The 22,549-nt window shown below is 37.7% G+C and overlaps 2 protein-coding genes across 3 annotated transcripts; both read right to left on the bottom strand.

Moving 5' to 3' along the window:
* Nucleotides 1-637: 637 nt before the first annotated feature.
* LOC133521396 (VPS35 endosomal protein-sorting factor-like) lies at nt 638-14,699 on the bottom strand. Of its 2 annotated transcripts, none has more exons than XM_061856337.1 (18): nt 14,523-14,699; nt 14,299-14,389; nt 14,053-14,157; nt 13,293-13,434; nt 12,856-13,025; nt 12,134-12,306; nt 11,671-12,013; nt 11,388-11,563; nt 11,201-11,304; nt 10,864-11,045; nt 9,512-9,658; nt 8,932-9,101; nt 6,271-6,430; nt 5,168-5,339; nt 3,808-3,947; nt 3,062-3,230; nt 1,580-1,845; nt 638-1,125 (listed from the first exon to the last, which is right to left on the bottom strand). In XM_061856337.1, the coding sequence occupies exons 1-18, from the start codon at nt 14,540-14,542 to the stop codon at nt 1,045-1,047; spliced, it is 2,811 nt and encodes a 936-aa protein (XP_061712321.1). In that variant the 5' UTR covers nt 14,543-14,699; the 3' UTR covers nt 638-1,044. The 2 variants fall into 2 exon arrangements, with proteins under 2 accessions (XP_061712321.1, XP_061712322.1); XM_061856338.1 differs by having other exon boundaries at nt 640-1,125; nt 12,856-13,010.
* A 4,393-nt stretch (nt 14,700-19,092) lies between these two features.
* On the bottom strand, nt 19,093-22,484 carry LOC133521409 (mpv17-like protein). Its single transcript, XM_061856359.1, has 4 exons — nt 22,145-22,484; nt 21,858-21,991; nt 21,220-21,351; nt 19,093-20,131 (listed from the first exon to the last, which is right to left on the bottom strand). The coding sequence occupies exons 1-4, from the start codon at nt 22,269-22,271 to the stop codon at nt 19,937-19,939; spliced, it is 588 nt and encodes a 195-aa protein (XP_061712343.1). The 5' UTR covers nt 22,272-22,484; the 3' UTR covers nt 19,093-19,936.
* Nucleotides 22,485-22,549: the final 65 nt, after the last annotated feature.

Consider the following 22,549-nt stretch of genomic DNA (forward strand, 5'->3'; position numbering starts at 1 on the left):
AGAAACAATTGCTTCATAAGTCAGAAACTCGCATGTGACACCCGTAATATAGCAACACCCATAGACTACGAAGACCGCTTAGCGTTGCTTGTTAGTCTCCATAGGCTACTGTGGCCAAAATCGAGAAAAAAAACTGTCCAAAATTTAATTTAGCAAAGGGCAAGTACCAGGGCTTCATGAATTGAAGGTGTCACTGACCGGCCGGGCCGGCGCGGGCCGGGCGCGTAACAAGGTATGCTCGCGTATCTTAGCTATATACTTTGTTTACCTAAATTAAGAATTATTTTTGGTGGCTCGTTGGAAAAGTATTGTATGCAACGTTGTATAAGTAGGTAAAAAAATACTCGTGGCGTATTCCTTTACAATGTTCGCCCACGCCTTCGGCTCCGGCTCACATTGTAACTCACACCACTCACCTTTTTTGACCCTTCTTATACAACTGTTGCATAATAGTATTTTATGCTTAGGTAAACAAAGCAAAAGTATATGGCCAAGACGCGCGAGCATACCTTGTTACGCGCCCGGTCCGCCGCGGCCCGGCCGGTCGGCGACACCTTCTCGTAACTCATGAGGTCCTGGTACTTGCTAAATTAAATTTTTGGACAGTTTTTTCTCGATTTTGGCCACCGTAGCCTACGGAGACTAGCAAACAACGCTAAGCGGTCTTCGTAGTCTATGGGTGTTGCTATATTACGGGTGTCACATGCGTGTTTCTGACTTATGAAGTAATTATTTTTACTGTGCAACCAAATGAATATTTTGTAAGTTGGCAGCAATGCACTTAGTTTAAAACTGTATTCGTTTTGGTTTTGTTAGGTTGGTAGCCATTAATCGCAGTAACGTTATAGCGATTAAAAGCACAAGAGCTTTTTATGAGGAATAGACAATATAGACTTTTCTTGAAACCTTTTATGTATGTTCTTATATTCGTGTTAATGAATGCATAAATGACAGATAACAGTAGAGGAGTAGGAAAAATACTATTATAACATAACAATGTAATCCTTTATAAATACGTTTTACAGATCAATTCATTCGATCAGTTCACGCGCTCTCCTGCAGTTTTTGAAGAAGCTGTTGACTGGCTCTGCTGTTATCATTCTTCAACGTCATTAACATGGAATTCTGGAAAAAAAGTATGGTCATTCGGGTGTCAATTGCGCTTTGAGTGTAATGATGCTTTAACGCTCAAAGATTAGTCCAGCTATGTAAGATGTGCTAGCAATAAATGCAGATCTGCGTACAAATCTCAGTTATGGGGTTGTCTATGTTTTAATTTGTTACGTTGTACCTCAACGCGACTTTTTTAACAATATTTTAATGTCACCTGAAATTTAGCAGTTTTTTTCTTGAATGTTTTTTTTAGGGAGATGTACAGATACACACACCTTCATTAAGGTACTCTGGAGAGCAATGTTATTTATACGTAAACGAGCAGTGGTTTTAGTCAGCAGTGTGGACCTTTATTGATGTAATTTAGAAAGAGGAACCTACACAGAATTTCATAAAGTGTAACACGGTAAATAATAACTAACTTATAAACAAGTTTAAAGATTCATATTCTGCTAAACATACTTACAGAAAGCCTTTGATTCGAATCCTGTAGTTTTCGCGACAGCATCCACAAATTTGCTGCCAGATTAGCCATTGAGCTATTGTCCAAGTCCCCTCGTTGCACAACTCTCCAGAACAGTTCGAGGGCCAGGTCGTGCTGTTTCCGAGTCTCTTTGGCGTCGCCCAGCGCTTTCAACACGACGAGGAGTTCTTGGCATATGTTGGTGGAATATTTTTCGATGCTATCTATGTACTCGGCCTCAGATCCGTATAACTTGTCATTGGATAACACTAAAACAGAAAAACAAGACGATATTTAAAGTATAAGCACACCACTTTACACAAAGGAAGGTGCCTAAATAAGATAAAACAAAATTAAAAATTTGACAGATGAATAACATTCAGGCCGATTTTTAATTTCTTATAGATTTTTTTTGTCAGATTTTGATAAAATTTGGTAAGTTTGAAAAAAAAACAGTAAATCCTCATATTTGGGACTAAAAAAATTAAGTTTCCGTTAAGTTCCAAAAATTCCATGCGTGCTCGTAACTCAAAAGAATTTTCTTCTTGGACATACGGTGAAATTGCTTTTATATTGTACAGATTAGAGGACTCTGTCTATTCACCAAATTTTATCGATTCTGACGAAAAAAATTGCTACAAAATTAAAATTGGTCCAAGAAGCCGCAAGGCAGCGGATTCATTTTATGTATAAAAACTAAAAGTTACAAATACAAAATCCAAATGTGACCGTTTCTATCCGCTCCGTGTCCAGCCACAACCAATATAGGTATAAATTCAATTTCGACGGCAAGTGACACAAGCATATTGCGCCGCACCCTAAATTGAATCCTAATAGTAAGTATTAACTAACAAACAGTTCAATTTGAAATATGAAGGTGATGTCCATGGGATCACGACACCATTTCCTTCAAATTGGTCCTACGAGTACACAGTAGTTTTAGATGGAGCTTCATCACCAAAAGTTGAAGTTAGTTGATCTATGCACTCTTGTTGCGTTAAACCACGCCGAAAGTCATAATAAATCATAGCACGAATATTTTCACGAGTGAGTTCCATTCTTGCAGCGAGATGACATTTAAACCCGTCAAAAACAAAACACTAGCGTTAATAAGAAAGAAAAAATATACCGGCCAGTACTTAAAAAAGTTCAAATTTTACCATGGAGGTCAAATATACTATTTAAGAAGATTGTAATCCCGGTTTCCGGATATTTAAATAGCAGCCCTCTCGTATTACCTATACCGTTATGGTTCTATTTAGAATGCGACGATGTCACGGCATTTTTCTATGGCTACCCTGCATTATTCACAAACCATGAACTGGTATAGTCGCCATCAGATATATCGGAGCGGCCAAAGTGCTCAAAATTATCTGAACACCCACTCTAACCCCTTAACAATAGAGGTGTGTTCAGATATTGTGAGCACCTTGGCCGCTACTACATATCTGATGGCGACTGTACAAGAAATAATTTTTGGCCAACCTCCTTCTATGCCATAAGCATAAGTTTCACGAGTCATTTCACAGAGCAGGTCCAGCGTGCGCAGAAGTGACATGTAATACACCGGGTCGGTCTTCCTCCAGTGGATTCTCTCCATGGTTTTGATGAATCCGCTCAGTATGTAAGCTTTAACACTGCTGTCCATGTTGTCCTAGAAAATATACCCAATTAGAACGACAGTCGACAATCTATAATGTTATTTGGTAATATACCTATAGAGCGTGAGTGGACTGTAGAGAGCAGCAACTGCTTATAGGCGTAACGCTTCAATGTCAGAGGATCTACCGCAAAAATTTAAATTTTATTATCTACCTCGAATATGCAAGTGATAGAGAGGCAAAATAACGAAGTTTTGCTTTTTGCAGTAGGCCCTCTGGTAGGGTGTTTTTTTTTTCGGTTTAGGCCACAAGTTAACGACTTTATAAAGTTTCTAACGCGCAATCTACCTGTATTACTCGTAGTTGTACCTGTGAAGTGAATAAAAACCATGCCGTCACGCCATAGTCATTTAATGAACATATATATATATACATATGTAGATAACATCGTCATATTTAGATAACAACTTGATGATTTCCTAGCGTAGAGGACAAAATCTTACACTAGTTAATAACTAAGTCTAGAAAAAGTCCGTAAATTGATAATGACCCATTACCACAATTTAAATATCACCCATTAACGACTAACACGTTGTGTATAAACATAAAATTCTGATATGTGTGTCTCACCGGCATTATGAGAAGAGTCGAGAGGAAGTCACTGATCAGACTGCTAACTTTAAAGTGGGTCATTTTCTTTTGGCCATCCTCCATGATGAACTCTGGAATGTCTGGTATCAAACTGATGAGCGCTTTAAAATTGGCTTCCGCTGAAAATACACAGAAGTTTTAACGCTAATTTCCAGAAACAGATTAATTTTGAAATAACTTAAAATTAAGTTACAACTCGACAGTGACGTAGACTTACGTCACAGCCCGAGTGTCAAAACTGAGGGCCTACTGTAAAGGGGGACGCCTAATTGAGGTAGAAGATGAACACTCGTTGTAGGTTTCTGACTTTATATATTTTTTATATCATTTAGCTAGCGGAGGTCGCGGGTTCAAATCCTGGCTCGTACCAATGAGTTTTTCGGAACTTATGTACGAAATATCATTTGATATTTACCACTAGCTTTTCGGTGAAGGAAAACATCGTGAGGAAACCTGCATACATCTGCGAAGAAATTCAAAGGTGTATGTGAAGTCCCCAATCCGCATTGGGCTAGCGTGGGGACTATAGCCCGAGCCCTCTCGCATGAGAGGAGGCCTGTGCCCAGCAGTGGGACGTATATAGGCTGAATTATTAATAATTTATTATTTTTAGCTAGATCACAAATATCGACTACTTTGAATGACTGCCACCAACGGAATGCCCGCCTGCAGATCTTTATTCCTCTAGCAGGGCGATAGTTCTGAATTCAAATATATAATTGTTGCCAGTTACCTACCAAAAGACTGTGAAGGTTTCAAACGTTCACACTACCGCAAACAGTTTTAACCCCTGACGCAAAGAGGGGTGTAACACATTTGACGCCAATGTCTGTCTATGCGGCATCGTAGCTCTCAAACGGATGGACCGATTTCGGTAAGTTTTTTTACGTGAAAGCGAGTTTCCTTGCGGTGTTTCTTAGCTATAAATAGATAAATATTATATGACATTATTACACCAATTAACTAAGTCCCACCGTCCAGAAAATGTTCATTAAGGCTTGTGTTGTGGGTACTTAACTTAGATAATGATAAATATAATATGTATATACATATTTATAAATACTTAAATACTTAGAAAACACCCATGACTCAACAACAAATATCCATGCTCACCAGGATTTGAACCATGAAAAAGCTATGTTTGATAAAAATCGATCCAGCAGTTAGAAGAGTAGCACCTATTTGCGAAATTGATGTAAGGCATTTTTGACCTAAAAATATTTTCATGATTATATGTATCTCATTCGCTTTTGCATATTCGTGTGATAGAAAGGTAGGTAACGAATTGTCTATTTTTGATGTTCGCGGTTGGCCTTCTGATTTTATTGGATGTAGAGACCTTGTCCAACACAGTTATTGAGCAGCGCGGCCTGGCCGGATAGCAGGTAGAGCTGCGCGCGCGCGAGCGGGCAGTGCAGCGACGGCACCGTCACGAAGCAGTACGCGGCGCAGGCGCGCTGCAGCCAGCCGCGCCCGCCTGCCGTGCTACGCGCGCCCAACGCGTTTACGCACTGCCGACAAACCATCACCGTCATTGTTAAATAATAATTAACAGAAACTGATTTTTTAAAGATTATAAATAGGCTGTTTTTAAGAACCTACTTCTTTAAATCAGTCTGCACAAAAGTTAAGCCAAAACTAAATCGTCAACTAAGACATGCGTCCTGGACGTTACTGTCTTTTAAGCCTTACTAACTATCTAAACTTGGGACTGTTTTTGAGACGCACCTAGCTGTAAAACTTACGTGAACGAATGCCATCAACACGTTGTCCAGTTTGATGAAAGCGGCGCGGCTCTAGACGTAGAAGTCGAGGTGCTGCTCCGGGTCGTCATAGTAGCTGAATGTCACCGCACTATGAACACAACATTTAATGTCCTTACATGAACGAGGGCCATCAACACTGCGTCCAGCTTAATGAAGGCGGTGCGGCTCTCGACGTAGAAGTTGAGCTCCTGCTCCGGGTCGTCGTGGTAGCTGAGTGTCACCGCACTATGAACAGAATATATACAGATATCCTCACATGAACGAGAGCCATCAGCACGGCGTCCAGCTTGATGAAGGCGGCGCGGCTCTCGACGTAGAAGTTGAGCTCCTGCTCCGGGTCGTCGTGGTAGCTGAGTGTCACCGCACTATGAACAGAATATATACAGATATCCTCACATGAACGAGAGCCATCAGCACGGCGTCCAGCTTGATGAAGGCGGCGCGGCTCTCGACGTAGAAGTTGAGCTCCTGCTCCGGGTCGTCGTGGTAGCTGAGTGTCACCGCACTATGAACAGAATATATACAGATATCCTCACATGAACGAGAGCCATCAGCACGGCGTCCAGCTTGATGAAGGCGGCGCGGCTCTCGACGTAGAAGTTGAGCTCCTGCTCCGGGTCGTCGTGGTAGCTGAGTGTCACCGCACTATGAACAGAATATATACAGATATCCTCACATGAACGAGAGCCATCAGCACGGCGTCCAGCTTGATGAAGGCGGCGCGGCTCTCGACGTAGAAGTTGAGCTGCTGCTCCGGGTCGTCGTGGCTCACAGCGTGCACGTACTTCGTGATCAGCTCCGCGCACAGCTTTACTTCGTCTTCCACAGTCACCGCGCTATGAACACATATTCCTTTTGTAATGACTTCCGAGTTTTAGGCCACATCATTTTAATCTTGTGTGTCCCGCCGAGTTTCTTGCTGGTCCCATATTGGGATACCCTCCTACAATTTAGGAGGGATTTAAAACTTTTCGGGTCACAGGTGTAGGGTTAGAGCCGGCGTAGCTTTATTTGACATTCATAAGCGCATTGTAATATGCCTACTTGAAAAATAAACTATTTTTATCTCCAGCAACCTCTCTCCAGCAAGTTCAACTTCTAGGATCAATGTCGAATTCTAACAAATTCACAGGGTGTGAGAAAAAGGTCATTTTTGAGAAACTTTATTTTTGTGCCATACGATCTCATACAAGCTTTTGATCCTCAATAGGAATGGGACCGTTTTCGCGTAGCAGCACGGGTACAGATTATATAATAGTTATTAAGAACAGATATACTTATATCTCAAGGAAAACGCAAATACCTACTGTTTTAATACCTACACAAAAATACACTGGAGTAACCTTCAACGCGCCGCTCCCCGCACCGCACGCACCACTAGGGTTGCCGGCGCTTAGAAATGATTTTACAAGTAAGTACCTACTTTAACTATAGATCCTATAGAAGATATCTACCTACTTAAGTAGGTACAAAAAAAGTTTTAATGGTCAAACTAGCATTATTACTTGCCATTAGCTGTATGAAAGGGTAGCGTTAAATAACTATGAGCAAGATAAGTATATAGTTAAGTAAATATTATTTATTGTGCACCATACAGTTAAAAAATACACCGAGAGCGAAATACAAGCTCAAGACTACCTACTCTTACCGAAGAACAGGCAGTCTTATCGCTAAAAAGCGATCTCTTCCAGACAACCAAGACAAGAGATAAATTGCAATAACAAATTATAATAAGGTTGTCTGGAAGAGATCGCTTTATAGCGATAAGTCCGCCTGTTGTTACCTACTAATTTAAGTCCTGTCTTTGTTTGTAATATGAGTTTTTCTTTAGTAGTGCACAATAAAGAATTTTATTATTATTCTCTTTATTCATTTAATATCTTAGATTAGGATTTTTTATAATATGGATATAAAAGTAAAATATAAAACCACTTACAAAACAATACAAAAAATATAAACACATTATAAAAAAACCTAACCTAGGGTGCCACCAGCAGCGGGGCAAGGCCCAAGCTGCCGGTGGTCAGGGCCGCAGAGAGAGGAACCGCCGCACTATCCGCGCCGTGCTCAAGATCACCGCCTTCTTATTATTATTATTATTGTATCTCCTTGGATTTCACGGGCCTATAAATCCCGGTCTTTTGATAGGCTTGCGTGGGGATATAGATCCAACACGTAGAGGCCCCTTGGAGAGCTTTAATGTCATGTAGAACGCCTGCTGGAACCCGTTCACGGGCGCAACAATAGACACCAATGAACCGGTCGCAACAGGCATTGGGACTATTGTAGTAAAGTGAACAGTATAACGGTCTATGGATTGAAGTTTGGGAGGACAATGAGACTGGGTTATTGCAAAGACGTCCGGACACCTGCCATAACAATGGTTCCACTAGTTATCTAGGCAGGCGGTGACTCGCCGCCCACTAGATGGGCCCCTGAAAATGCCGTCGTGAAGACGACCAGGAGCAACACCGGTGTGAGCGGCTCAGGGGTGTCGAGAGGTGTACGCCGCTTTCTACCCAGTGGCTGATAACAGCCACTGTGCCAACTCGCGTCTTATGCAAGTTTTCACTTCCACCCCTGGAGCATTTAGCTCTAACGACTCCTCTCTGGACGGCCAATGAAGGCAAGCCAGAGCTGAGAGTCCTGCGGGTCCCCTTGGGGTCCACTCCGACCGACGAAAACACGCCGGAGACGGAGACCCTGACCTACTCTCGGGAGTACTCGGGTCCGTGGGGTCGTTACTCCCCAACAGCTCGCCACAAGCTGCCCTGCGGTTTTATTATTATTATTATTATAATATTCCGTTTATGCGTTTTATTCCGACGAGTGACTGCGAAACATTTTAAAAGGTCATATCTCCGTGCAGTAACCGCAGTGTTTACACCGTTTTATAAAGCGCACAATGAACCCAGCAAAAATTAATTGTAAAATTTCGTTCAAAGTTTAAAATTTGATAGATATTTATGTTACACAATAAAGAAAAATATTATAGAAATCATAAATAGACATACATCGTATATCGTAATTTAAAATAATAACAATAGGTGTACTTATATTGAGAATGTCTACTTACTTTTCCTATCTATCGGAAGAGCAAAAACGATATTTTTTTTTTATTAGTTTTGTTGTTTTTGCATCCATCCACACTACAAGCTGTGTTATATATTACGAATATATTTCAAATATATTCCTACGAATATATTCCAAATATATTTGGAATATATGGGCTCGCGCGAAGAGTTCCATAGGCCTGGCACGGGATCTGGTAGCTGCCCTCACTGACCCAGAAAGAAAATCCACCCTGTATATCTGTCGTGTAAAACCTCCCTCTTACTTGATAGATTCGTGCAGTATACAGCACAAGCGCATTAAGCTCCCGATGACGATGGGGTCCTCTATCTGTACCAATTTGTACTTTGAAAAGAATATAGACAAGACCGTTTTGGCCATCATTGTGCGAGCGCTGGACGTTTGTACGAGTTCCACAAGCGGCATGAAAGCATCCTGCAAATAAAAATCAAGTTAATTAGGTACGAGTAGGTCCTTACAAAGATGATTGTACATTGAGCTGCGAAATCGCATGGAGAATTTATGAATGAATTCATTGTAAAGTGGCCATGCACTTTTACGGCTGATGGTACTAGATGTGGAAATTAAGATAAATAGCCACATTTTTTTCTTTCACTCTACACATTTAATACAGTCAGTGAATCATTAGTACGTCATATGGTTCATATTGTTGCTTACGTTCCTATATGCCAAATCTACACACGATTAGAGTTGATTGTGGGTAGAATGTCGATTTAATAACAAGGGAATAAGGCTCAAACTATTGATGTACCTAGTGGCTATTTCTTGTTTAGTTTTCTCTGCAGTCGTATTTATGAATAAAGCGAATATATATTGTAACTTACCATCAAAAACAGCTCCTCGACGTCGGGAATAGAATTTAGCATCCTCCGAACAGCAAATTGGAAGCTCCCAGAGAACTCATCAGCGGGCTTCCCGCATTTGATCATGTATCTGATAGTCCCGCGGAGGATGATGTTCACGTGTTGCGTCTGAAAATTTTCACATATTGTTTATATTATATTCGTTTGCAGATTTCCAAATTAAAAAGTATGCAAGTATAGCAAAGCTAAACTCAGAGGCCCTACCGCGAGAAACGTTAATTAAAATTTCTTTATCTGCATAGAGTGGCAAATAAATAAAAATTTCGATCTTCGTGTTTCGCGCTAGGCCCTCAGGTGATTTTTCAGGCTCAAGACTCTTGCCTATCTGTTAAATAAAAGGATCGTTCCTTTTATGCCATGCTGTTGGCTACGGAAATAAAAGCTTCCGCTCTGAATGAAAGGTAACAAGCCCGATTAAAAACAATTTTACCGTTTATAGAGTTCAAATTCATATCTCTCATTAGGAGATAAGATAAAACTTATCATAAATTCTAGTTGCCCTCAGATATTATGAATTCGAACCATATGAATTAGAGGTTGAAGTTGCTTTTTGAACAGACTACTTTAGAGTTTGTTTCCTATAATGAACAATCTTATAAACACTGTTTCTCAAATTGGGACTGTGCAAATTAAAGTAAGTAAGTAAACACTTTATTGTACGAAAAAAAAAGAAATATTGATTACATCAATTAGCCCTAAGAGGGATATCTTCCAGTTAACCTATACCTAAAAGAGTAATTGAAATTTATTCCCAAAATTTAATGATATATTATTGCATACTATAACTATATAGAAATAAATATCTTTATAAATATACGTATATTAATCTTCTTCTTCTTCTGGTGCCATGCCCAGTCTAATGGGCGTCGGCGGTCAGCATGGCATTCAGCTCTCTGGTCTTTGCCAATCTCTTGAGGGTGGCTGCGTCTTTTGTATGCGTCCAGTCTTTAATGTTATTTATCCATTTATTTCTAGGTCTACCTCTCCCTCTTTTTCCCTCATACTTTACCTCGATGATTGTCTGTAATAAGTCGTATTTCTTATTTCTATAGATGTGACCCAGATAGGCTGTTTTTCTTTTCTTAATGATGTTGAGTATTTCTAGTTTCTTCCTCATTCTACGTAGTACTTCTTCATTCGTAATGTGACTGGTCCATGAGATTTTACATATATTAATAAGTATACATATATTATTATGACAAATAAAATTGTGACACTTGCTATTATAACATACTATTGTAACATCTGTACTGACATGCACAATCTGACAATAAGTGATTACTTACTTACTTACTTAATGTTTAAACACTTACTGATAGATGCATGCAAGCAAACTGTAGCCAAGGACCCAGCACTTGAAGGAAGTTGGTGGTGGACTTCATGTTGCTGGCAATCTTCCACCACGTCTGTATGAGCGACTCGGACGCCACCTGGTGGTAGCTGTCGGCGGCGCACAGGTGCTCGCCCAAGGCCGTCAGGATTTCGCTTAGCATTACTATAACAAAAAAAAACAATTTGTGAAAGTTTAGTAAAATTTTTAGCCGTTGGGGAAAAATTTAAATGCGAGGGAAGATAAAAATCAGAACTAAGAACTTTAAATAATATTCCTAATTGTATGCTAGGTATACGAACGAGTACAAGAAAACTTACCCATTTTCTCTGCGGAATTCTGTACCATTTCCAGTATTTGTGTAGATTTCTTATTAACGCTTGTAGAATCAAAAGCCGAAACCAGACAGTACAGTAATAATTCACTGAAAAATATAAAGTTACCAAACATGTCATGCTTTACAGGATACCAGTGTACTCCACAAAAAGTATTTAGAAATGTTCATACTTGTTTTCCATGTTCTCGCACTTTTGCAGCAAGTTCTCTAACAGAGTTAGCTGGCATTTGTTGGAGTAGACAGTCCCATACATCAACCAGTCAACTGCTGGGACATACAGGCTCAAGTACCTGTCAAGGGTCAATAACTGGACTTCATATTTTTTTCGAATGGCTGGTTGAAAAATCTGAAATGAGATTTAAGAAAAAATACCTAATTATAAAAAAAAAGTATACGGAAAATAGTGTCAAATTAAATACATAACATACGTTCAATAATGTATTTGGTACTTACCTGTTGATATTCCTCAAGAAATTCTAACAAATTGCTATAAAAGAATTCCTCACATTCATTCCCCAGTAAACTAGAAGCAACTTTGCAGAGGTAGAGCCTCAGGTAGGTAGCAACCAATGGGTTGCCTATGCCTCTGATCATCTTAGTGAGCCTGGCAATGGCTGGCTTTATTTCGTCTTTGGCAATAAATGAGTAGCACTTTAGTAAAGTCATTTCCATGTACAACCTTGGCAACAACTCTCTTATTGAAGCCATTTTGAATAACCAATTCTGACATGTTTCCTTGGCTGCATCAGGAACCTCAGTGGGGTCAATGTCTTGGTCTTTTTTTGAAACATTGGCACTAAAAAGGGACAGTAAATACCTAATTATATACAAAAACAAAATAATAAAGATTAATGAAAACTGAGATTTTTATTACAAATTTCAATTTCTATTGTTATAATTGTAAAAGAAAACTTACCCATAGCTTCGCTCTTTCAGTCTAGCAAAGACTAGATTTCCAAATGTGTCTAAAATATCAGTAATCAATACAAACTTGCTGGGATAGAATTGCATTACATTCACGTCAGATAATAATTTAGAACATTGAATCGCGATTTTGAATGCTTTGACGCGTTGTTCAGTAGCCCATGCCTACAATATGAGGAAAGAAACAAATATAAAAAAATGTTAGGTACAGTATAGTATTCACTTATGAGTTATTAGCTATTAATCAAAAGAAGTATGTATTGTATGTTTTCTCCTTGGATAGGTATCTTGCTTTGTCTTTAACACATTTAATGCCAGACTAACAATTAAACAATACTCCAAAAAGGCAAAAAACCATGTAATATCTTTAGGCGCTGCAACATAACGATCGACATAATAGTGTACGCCAAACGCCCACTAGGCACAATTACGAAGCTTTTATGAAATTTACCTATTGGAAGTAGATAATTTACGACATATCAAATACGAAGTCTCGTATATCTTATATAAATGTCTAAATAATACAATAATTAAATTACATATCCTAGCTGGTGTCAACCCTGCTAGTTGTGGTGATGTGCCCGCTAGGTGGTCTCTTTGTCAGGCTGTATAGGTATACAACCAGCCTTGTGGATTGTCTGTCATGTAAGCAAAAGTAACAAACACCCACTAGGAGGGTTCTTGGCAGTAAATGTTTTAACCTTTTTTTAATACCTTTTTGATTTCTTCATTCAGAACATTGATTTTGGTGACAAATTCCTGCTGTGATAAACCCATTGTTTTTCGCACAGTGTCTTCATCAAAGTCATCCAACTGTTCAAGCCTGTGTTTTACTTTCTCATTTAAATTGGAAACCTGGCGGATAAGAGCTGAAAAGGAACTAACTTAAAAGAACAAAAAAAAAAGAAGTGCAAATTAGTCTTCTGAAGTGCACATTATAAAACATGAACTAGGGTGCCGCCAGCAGTAGGGATCACACTATAAGCGAACATTAATAATGTTATGTGTATGGAGGCCATCAGTTAAGAGGGAGGCTGGGGCAACTGGACTCGGCCGGAAAGAGCAGTAGCTGCTCAAGATTGCAACAAATGGAGAATTCTTCTGCGAGCCCTATGTCCCTAATGAGGGATAACAGGAATACATCATCATACCTTTTTCGCCACCTGGAAGAAAACTGCTGATAATAGTCAACTTTTCTCCAGTAGTATATTTGTTAAGAATAACACCACGCCTGGATGTCCAAGCCTTAGAGTAATTTATGCTGCCATCAGATACTTCCACAGGTAGTGACTCCTAAAAATTGAGCACATTTTTATAATTATTTCATATTAATGTATTTTATGCCATTCCTTCCAACATAAATTTCTAATTATTGCTACAAAAAATATTTTCATTACAATATTTTATTGATAGTTGTATTACTGTTTTGTTTGCATAGTCAATAACTATGCAATAAGTTATATTGCTCAAAGTTACTCAAGTCAGTGGCATTGGTATAGGGAAGCAGAGGGGGAAAAATGTCACAAGCCCTTATTCCAAAAATGTGTCAGCATAGCTAGGATCCTGTAAATCTAAAAAAATCAATCAACTAATTAACGTTCCAAATTCCAAAGGCCAGAAGGCAGAGATACTACAGTTGTGACAGTAGTTACATTGTTCTATTACAAAATTCCACTATGCCATCTTTGACCTCCATCATCAGATCAGCTGAATGTGCATTGATATTGCTTTACCATGCTACCTCAATATTAAATCAAATTTCAGCACAAGCAGAAACTGGCAAGTAATATAAAACAGCGAGTTTGTGAAACAAAATGAAAGAGAATAATACTAGAATATAACTACAAATTTAAAAAGAAAAATAAGTACCTCCGGTTTACAAATGGAACTGTTGTATTTGGAAAATCTTACCTCTGCTAAGTCCATTTGCTCAAACCTAAGTAGTGGATCAACCTCTTCAAATGCAGAACTCCACTTATTCAAGTTATCAATAAAGCTTGTACTGGAGCTTATTTTCTGAAATAATTCAAATGTGGAATAAAGACAATGTTTTATGTTAAACCTTATGTTATTTAATTTTCATAAATAAATAGAAAATGAATTGTGTAACGTGGGTTGTATGACTATCTCCAGATAGTTAAGTGTTAGGGAACTTACTGCTGATACAATATTTGATTTAAGTGGATGATGTGTTACTTCAAATTTTGGGTATTCATGTTTGATACTTTTACGATTTTTCTTTGAACACCTGTAATAAGTAAAAATTAATTTTCATTTGATTTAAAACAGTTGTTACACCATTAAAAACATATATAAACAAAAGAACCGTAAAAATAGGATAAGAGGTTTTTGTAAATAATTCTAGATAAAGATAATCTCACCATTCGTAGTAACTGGGCATAGTGAAAGGTGTAATCAACTTTTAAATGCTATAAAATGTTAGGATAACATAAAACTTTAATAAATTTACGCTTTACGCCACCTATTTGTATTTCTTGCTTGAGCTGTCAAGAATGGCATGTCATCCACATGTCATCTCTCAAATCTCAACTAATTGCGTTTTTTTATCACAACACTTTAACGCGAGAACTGAGGGCCTACCGCGAACCACGTTCGACGTGTTACCTCTCTGTCGCACTTGTAAATTCGTACGTAAGTGTGACAGGGAGGCAACACGTCGAACGTGGTTCGCGGTAAGCCCTCTGTACCAAAGAGTATAGCACGCCAAATTAAAAACACGTTCTAACATTCCTGACAAAATACCAAAAACAACCTACGTAATTTGGTCGGATTATTTATTGCTCACCATAACCCATACTAAAATTTACGGTGGGGAACAAAAAAAACAAAACTGACAAGGACAAACAATCATAGCGCTTTCTCTGCTACTCCTACTAAAAGTTCCATAAGAACATCTCGTTCGGATATCTGCCGGCTCTACCATTTCATGTCTATACTTATTGTACTCCCATCTTAAGGCCGGCAACGCACTTACAACCCCTCTGGTGTTGCAGGTGTCCATGGGCGGCAGTAATCGCTTACCATCAGGTGATCCGTCTACTCGTTTGCCTCCTCTATCATAAAAAAAACATGACCACACGGACAGTGACCTCGGTGCGGTCAAATCAAAATATCTCTATCTCGCTCTAACTTATAGTTGCGTCTTTAACGCACGTACGGCGACCACCTTACACACCATAGATATAAGAAGTAAGGAGATTTATAACGAAGCATAATTTCAACGAGTCTCGCTGTCTCCAACTGTCCCCCACCACATCATTAAAGGCGTGGCCAGACAACCAACTCACGCGCTGTGATTGGCCAAACCGCGCGGTGTAGGAGCCTAGAGCGGCGGCACTAGAGTGAGGACAATTCGATAGAGCTATCGATATTTTACATGTTCTGAAAATGACCTTAGAGTTTTGACATATTTGTTTTAAGTAATAATTGCCATAGACTTAATTTATATTCCTTTTAATTTTTTGACCTTATTTACGAGCTAAGAATTTTAAGGTACGTGTAAGGTATATTAGTTGAGCCATAAGTTCTCTCACAAAGGTTTTTACTGATAAAATGTAATACAAAGCTTTTAATTAAAAAAAAAAACATGTACCATGATGCGAAAGCTTAACTAATCAAATTGGTTTAAATTTCAGTAATTATTTGAGGTAATGTTTGTTTAAATTGTTTACTTTGGGATTGTCGTTAGACGCGAGCGCTTCATTAAAAAAAAAGTTTCAGTTTATTATAGCATATTTCGTCACCAATTGAAAGCAATTCCAGCATGTTATATAGTAAGTATAATGCACCATTAAATAAGCTTTTATATCATATGTATGAATAATAAGGAAACAGTAATCATAATTATCAGTAAAAATCTTTCTGATAGAACTTTTGGATCGACTAAGTATACAATATACTATTATTTTAAACATATTTATATTCTATCTGTAACTGTAACTGGAAACATTTTTCTTGAAAATGATCCGAACAAATAACACTTTTCTCGCTCATAAACCAGTTAGGGCCCTCTTCCTGTAGCATCTATCCATTTTTCGTTAATACTGGGATTTTTAGGGAAACTGAAAAAAATTGCAATCATGAACATATTTCTTTTTTGACTCACTGTAAACTGTACCTCTGTAAATTCCATTCACCACCGTTTCTTTTTCAATTGTTTACTCTTAATAATTGTATATTATTATTTTCAATTGTAGTATTGTTTTTTTTTTACTTGTAAACCTTATTATCCACCACAGGACAGGCTATGCCTAGTGTGGGGGCCAGCATAAATGTAATACTGTTATTATTTTATTTCTGAAATAAAACATTTGTACAATTGTACTTAATTAAATCAGTTTATTTTTTGGCTTACCTTTTCGATTTTTAATCCAAATTAAAAAGTATTAAATTAAACATTAGGTGCATATAAAATAATTGTAAAATTTTACTTGAAAAATAATTACTTTCGTAAGAAAGTAATTATTTTTAATGTGTGTATACACTATATCCAAACATTTTTATCGATAAAGCTCAAAGATCAATTATATGCACGAGCACCACTCTACTTCGCGGCGTCAATGAAGGGAGCGGTTGGCGGTCGTACCAAGAAACAATAATGTCCCTGTGAATATCGTTAGCGGTTTAATGCATTGCGCCGTTGCTAAGGACACTACAAATAGTTTTCCATGCCAAAGCGTCAATGTAGAATGCATAGACAAATTGCCACGCGTTTGTATGACAACATGGTCTGACTCAGAAAAATCATATGTCACTGGATTTATTTGTTAAAATGTGTGGTTTTATTGACTAATACGTGAAAAAAAATGTACTATGTAACTCCATGATCCTTATAGTTTTTGGATGCACTCCTATTTCGACACAAATTAGCGCTATAATTCGGCATTTCAATAAAATTGACGCGCACATTGTTCAATGACAGCTAAGTTGCTACTGCCTTACGGCGGGCCGGTATGGCCACGATGTGGCCACGTCGCGGCGACACGCGCCACGCCTCCGTCAGCCATCTAGTACTTTCTATGATCTGAGTTACACACTATCGATACGTGCGCCGCTTGGCACCAAGGTCGCGGTCCGGTGCGGTAATCTGTAGACACTTTTTAGATAGTTAAATAAAATATAAACAATATGTTTTTACATTTTTGGGTACTTAACACATTTACCTGTTGTGTTAGTTATCCAACCAAATACAAAACTGCTTGGATCTGCCCCTCATCGTTCTGGCTTTAACCAATTTCATTTAGTTGTGTAATCTTTTAATCTACCCTCAAATTTATTTTTTATTTTTGTTTTAAGTTCTTTACTAGGGACTTGACCATAGAAAATATTACAATTACTAAATTACTATTGATTCATCAAATCATCCCGATATTCCTATTAGCAAAATAGCACGATTAAAGTAGCTTCATTGTTACGTTAAGTAATATTGCGTAGAGTCAGACCAAGCTAAGTTCGCAACGATTTGGATAGCCCAGTTTGTGCAAGTGTTAAGTAAAGTTTGACGTTTAAAATAACACTTGCACTATCTGGGACGTCAAAACCGCTGCCAATTTATCTTGGCCTGACTAGTAAACCTTAAGCATAAATAGTATAGTATGTTCCTTTAAGCATAAAAGATGCAAAATCAATGCAACTATTTATAAAAATACTTAAATCTTACGTAACTGACCAAGTACGCTCTGAGACACGCAACACGCTCTAAGCCACATCCATCCAACCTTAATCTGTGTACAGCGTTATCTATCTTTTGCAATGCAACGATGTAGTGAATAGTGCGGTGCGTAAACACTCATCTTCCGTGTGATTATTTTTGTGATTTTTTTTGTCTACCTACTAATTTAAAGTCTACCCATCGAACACGTACCGACCGACTCTTTTTTTTGTATACTGTTATTTATAAATGGATAATTTTCTAGTACTGTAAAATAATATAGTGTAGATAATTTAAGGCGATTTTTGTAAATCTAAACATACGCATGCAAACGCTTACCTTATCATAGTTAAATTAGTGTTCATTTCTCATGTAAGTGAATTTTAAATATTCTTATGAGAAAAATAATTTTTTTTAAACCGAAACCATTGTAAGTTATGTCACATCCAGGGAAATTAATTAACTTGAAGAATATTCTTGCCCAATAAAATATTATTTTGCTTTGTTTACATTCGCGTGCGAGTGGCTCGCCGAGCAACGAGACGTATACTATAATATAATAACTTACTTTATTCTTTAAACGAGACGCGTATGTAAATGGTGGGCTCGTGGCTCGGCACGCCACTTGCCGGACTCGCATCCGAAGCGGTTTTTTGGACACGAGTCAAATGGGCTCGCGGGGAATATTTGTATGGAGTTATGTAAGTGAGTATTATATTCTTTGGTCTGAATCGGAAACAAACTGTACATTCACACTTCACGCTTCACGCCCTTCACGCCAAAGCAAGTGCTGCCCTCTTCAGTTCACGTACGTTTTCTTGTGCATTGTAGGGTTCTGCCATCTTGTGGGCTACATTGGAAGCTTAAAAATGACATTTACACTTCGCGCCGATATTCAGGGGGCTCCTGTGCTGCCCCCTACAGTTCATGTAACGCCTCCACAGACTACTGCGATTTAACAATAACCATAACATAACTGAGTGACATTATGGAAGTATAGTTAGAAAAACGTTGTCAAACGAGAAAATTTCGGTATCTGCCACTATCGCTCGACTATGTTATAACATAACGAAATTCCGATTTCCGTGTTTGCCGGTAGGCCCTTTAACCATGCTAACTTTGCACTTACACTCGAATGTGTAAGAGCGGTCGTCAGGCAAATAACGAAATTATAACGATGTTCGCGGTAGACCACGAGGCGCGCACGTGCCGCAGAGGGTTACCACCACCCTTATTTTCATTGAGTTGAATTAAATTAATTGATAAATAAAATCCATATCTTAAATAGGTACCTGTAAATTTTATTCATAAATTTAACATTGAAGGAATAACTTCCAAACCCGCTTATTCACAAGTTGGCATCAGCGTCAGACAATGAGGCACAAGTGGCGTAACCTTGCCAAACTTTCCTCAATATATCTGGCAGAATCGGCAGACACGTGTAGTTTAAGCAGCTCAACTACTCCGTGTTAACCACGTGTTGTGTGACTTGCTGAACGAAATCGACCGATTTTGTCAGACGCGCCGTCTACCCGTGTCACCAGACAAAGGTCTAGTCTCAGATTATATTTATTCTTCCCTTAAGTTTTTAACTGATCTTATACAAACTTGTACGATTATTATCATCATATCTAGTATGATTTATAAAATTCCTTCCTTCATTTTGTGATGATGTAATGGTTTTTCAGAATTAATAGCTTGGTCACGAATGCAACTTGGTACTAACAACACCAATAAAAATACTGTGTACTTTCAACAATAATATACTCTAGTACACGTGTTAAACATGTAAATAAATTTAAAATGTACAATGTACATCAGATCCCAGTGTTTTGTTGCAATTCTAAAATAAATAATATAAAAATATCACAGATACCCAACAGTGTCTTATACATGTTATAATATTAACAGTTCAATTTGTAACAATAATGATGCATTCTTAATACAAAGATTAATACTTGTAATAAATACAGATTAATACTAGTATTCATATCAATCTTAATAATAAATTATATCACACTCGTCATTATGCTTAAACTACAATTTTGATCTAGGTAATCTAGGTATAGCTGCATCCTTTTTAAGGCACAGGTGGTTTAAATTCCCTATAAAATGTAACCTGTTTTATATATGAATTTTTAGGAGTTTTGTAGATGATGGCATCATGCTGTTAGGAACTTTTTCCTTCTCTAAATGCTTCATGTAGGCCAGGAAGCAGGTCCACACCAGGCTGCACAGGCTGATGAAGGGCACCCTGTTCCTTGCGGGGATGAGGCAGAAGTTGATCATGGCTACAGCGGGCCAAACTGATGCTCCAACCTGGAAAATAATTAAACTATTTACCCAGTTTGGTATGTGATTTAATGAAATAAATCTCACATAGTTTTGACGATGAACGATGACCTAGAAAGAGCTGGAGTCTGAAGAAGCATTAGGGGCAAGTGTTTTCTTAAATATATCCATGTTCACCAAACTCTAATTAATTATATATTCATTTATTATATGACATGGAATTAGCCTACTGGTAGGTCTGAATGTTGAATAAAGGATGCAATTTTGATGACTGATCTGGCATAGTGGGTAGTGATCCTGCCTATGAATCCGATGGTCCCAGGTTCAAATCCTGGTGAGGGCATTTATTCGTGTGGTGAGCATGGATACTTGTTCCCGAGTCATGGGTGTTTTCTTTAAGTATTTATAAATATTTATATATTATACATATATATCATTGTCTAAGTATGTTGTCTTACTGTGGGACTTTAGTCAATTTGTCTAATAATGTCCTATAATATTTATTTATTTATTTATTTAATTTTCAAACACAAAGATAATAAACATAAATATACATCATGTTTTTTTTTTCTGCTAATTTCAAGGGTGCAATCCGAGCTTAACTTTATGAAAGACAGCGTATTCTAACTAGCTCCATTTCGGATATAATCAATAATTAATTTTTAAGGCCTGTTTACAAATTGATTAGTGTTTAGTACGAGTGTGTACATTTGTTACTAAACGTAAGTACTATCTCAGACAATCGATGTTCGAAATGACATTCATATGTCACAGTTTACAATTGTTTGGTTGAATTAAATGTAATGCCCGTGTTACAGTAACGCTACACGTAACATTAAATTACTTATTATATAAATAAAAAAAAAAAATGATATATTTTTTTTAAATTAACTGTGCCATTTAGTTTCCTTGAACGTACACCCATACCCCGGAGTTAACGGAATTCAATTTAAACACGGTGTAAATTTAGACTACACAGGTAGCACACAAAAACAAATATGTAAGGGTGTCTGCTAGCTGGCGCGATTAACCCACTCACCCGCTCCGTGCAATCGCACCACCTAGCGGAAACCCTAAAGATTAATCCTATTATAAGTTGCTCAATTTTCTTTTACCTTATATGTAGGCCAGAATTTTGATTGGACTTCTGCTATAGCTTCATTCAGTGGCTTCATTTCCAAAAGGCTCATTCCGAAATAAAAACTACACATTGCACATGGTGTGTATGTGATAGTTTCAACAAATGTCTGAAAAATTAAACAATTTCTAAATAAAATACCTACACCATATTTTATATTACTTTTCTTTTTAATTAGGCCTCTATTGCAATACTCTATTGAATTATAGATGTACATGTATAAATATAAACAGATGTATCAAAATTACTAGCTCATTGCCAGCTCAACTTGTATTTTTAGGGTCTGAGTAACCAAAGATATCACTGTACAGTACAGATTCTCAATAGGGTGGTGCTGGTTAAAACTAAAGATGGAAATAGCAATAAGGTCATTTATATTTACAACCAACAAGCACTACAATTACAAATAATTTACTATAATATATATAATTACTGTAGCATATGTTAAAACATTTCAGGTAATTTTCTTTCCTTTACATACTAATAGATAACAGTTAATCTGGAATAAATTATGCAATACATTACCCAAAAAAGTGTTTCCATATTATGTGACACAAATATTTTATTAATATACTCATTGACTAAGAAAACCCATTTTGTGACATTTTTATTTACCTTAATAATGCCAGCTCTTATAGTATTTCCAGGCCACATTATGCTGGCAACTGTCAACCAAGTGTAGAGTGTTGGTGCAACATAGCACGACCCATACAAGCCATAACGAGCACACCTCCACCAGTCATAGCTTTCTGAAATAACAATAAGCTGAGAGAAGAACATATACTCTATCATTTTTAGTTTACTCTAGACAAAATTAGCAATAATTGCAATTCACTTAGCAATCATGTGTGATGTCAATAACATTCTAGAATGTTCTGGATTACGGTTTCAAAGTACTTTACCTAAATCCTTGCCCTCAAACGTTTGCTGTATGAGGCTGGACGTAGGCCAGATAATACTATAAGACGCCACTCCTCGTAAAAGAGGATACTTCTTGAAAAGGACTTTGCATTTACTATAAACAGTCATGTCGTAAACGCGATTGGTGGGCCCGAACGGATATCACGAAACAAGGTACTCCTGTTATGTAATTATTCCCATGGAATAAAACTTGGCCTTCAGTGTTTTCTAACGGGAAACGACCGTGATAATGAGACTCAGCAATGTAGGAAATCATTATAAATATGACAATTTTGTTTGGTTATATGCCAAACAAACTGGTCATGAATGTCAATGTCAGTGTCAAGCATAGCTACTACGGCTAAGGCCTCCACAGATGTCACGATAGTTCTATAAGGCCAGTCAGG

This window comes from Cydia pomonella, chromosome 9, assembly GCF_033807575.1.
Source record: "Cydia pomonella isolate Wapato2018A chromosome 9, ilCydPomo1, whole genome shotgun sequence".
In the NCBI taxonomy this organism is placed as follows: domain Eukaryota; kingdom Metazoa; phylum Arthropoda; class Insecta; order Lepidoptera; family Tortricidae; genus Cydia; species Cydia pomonella.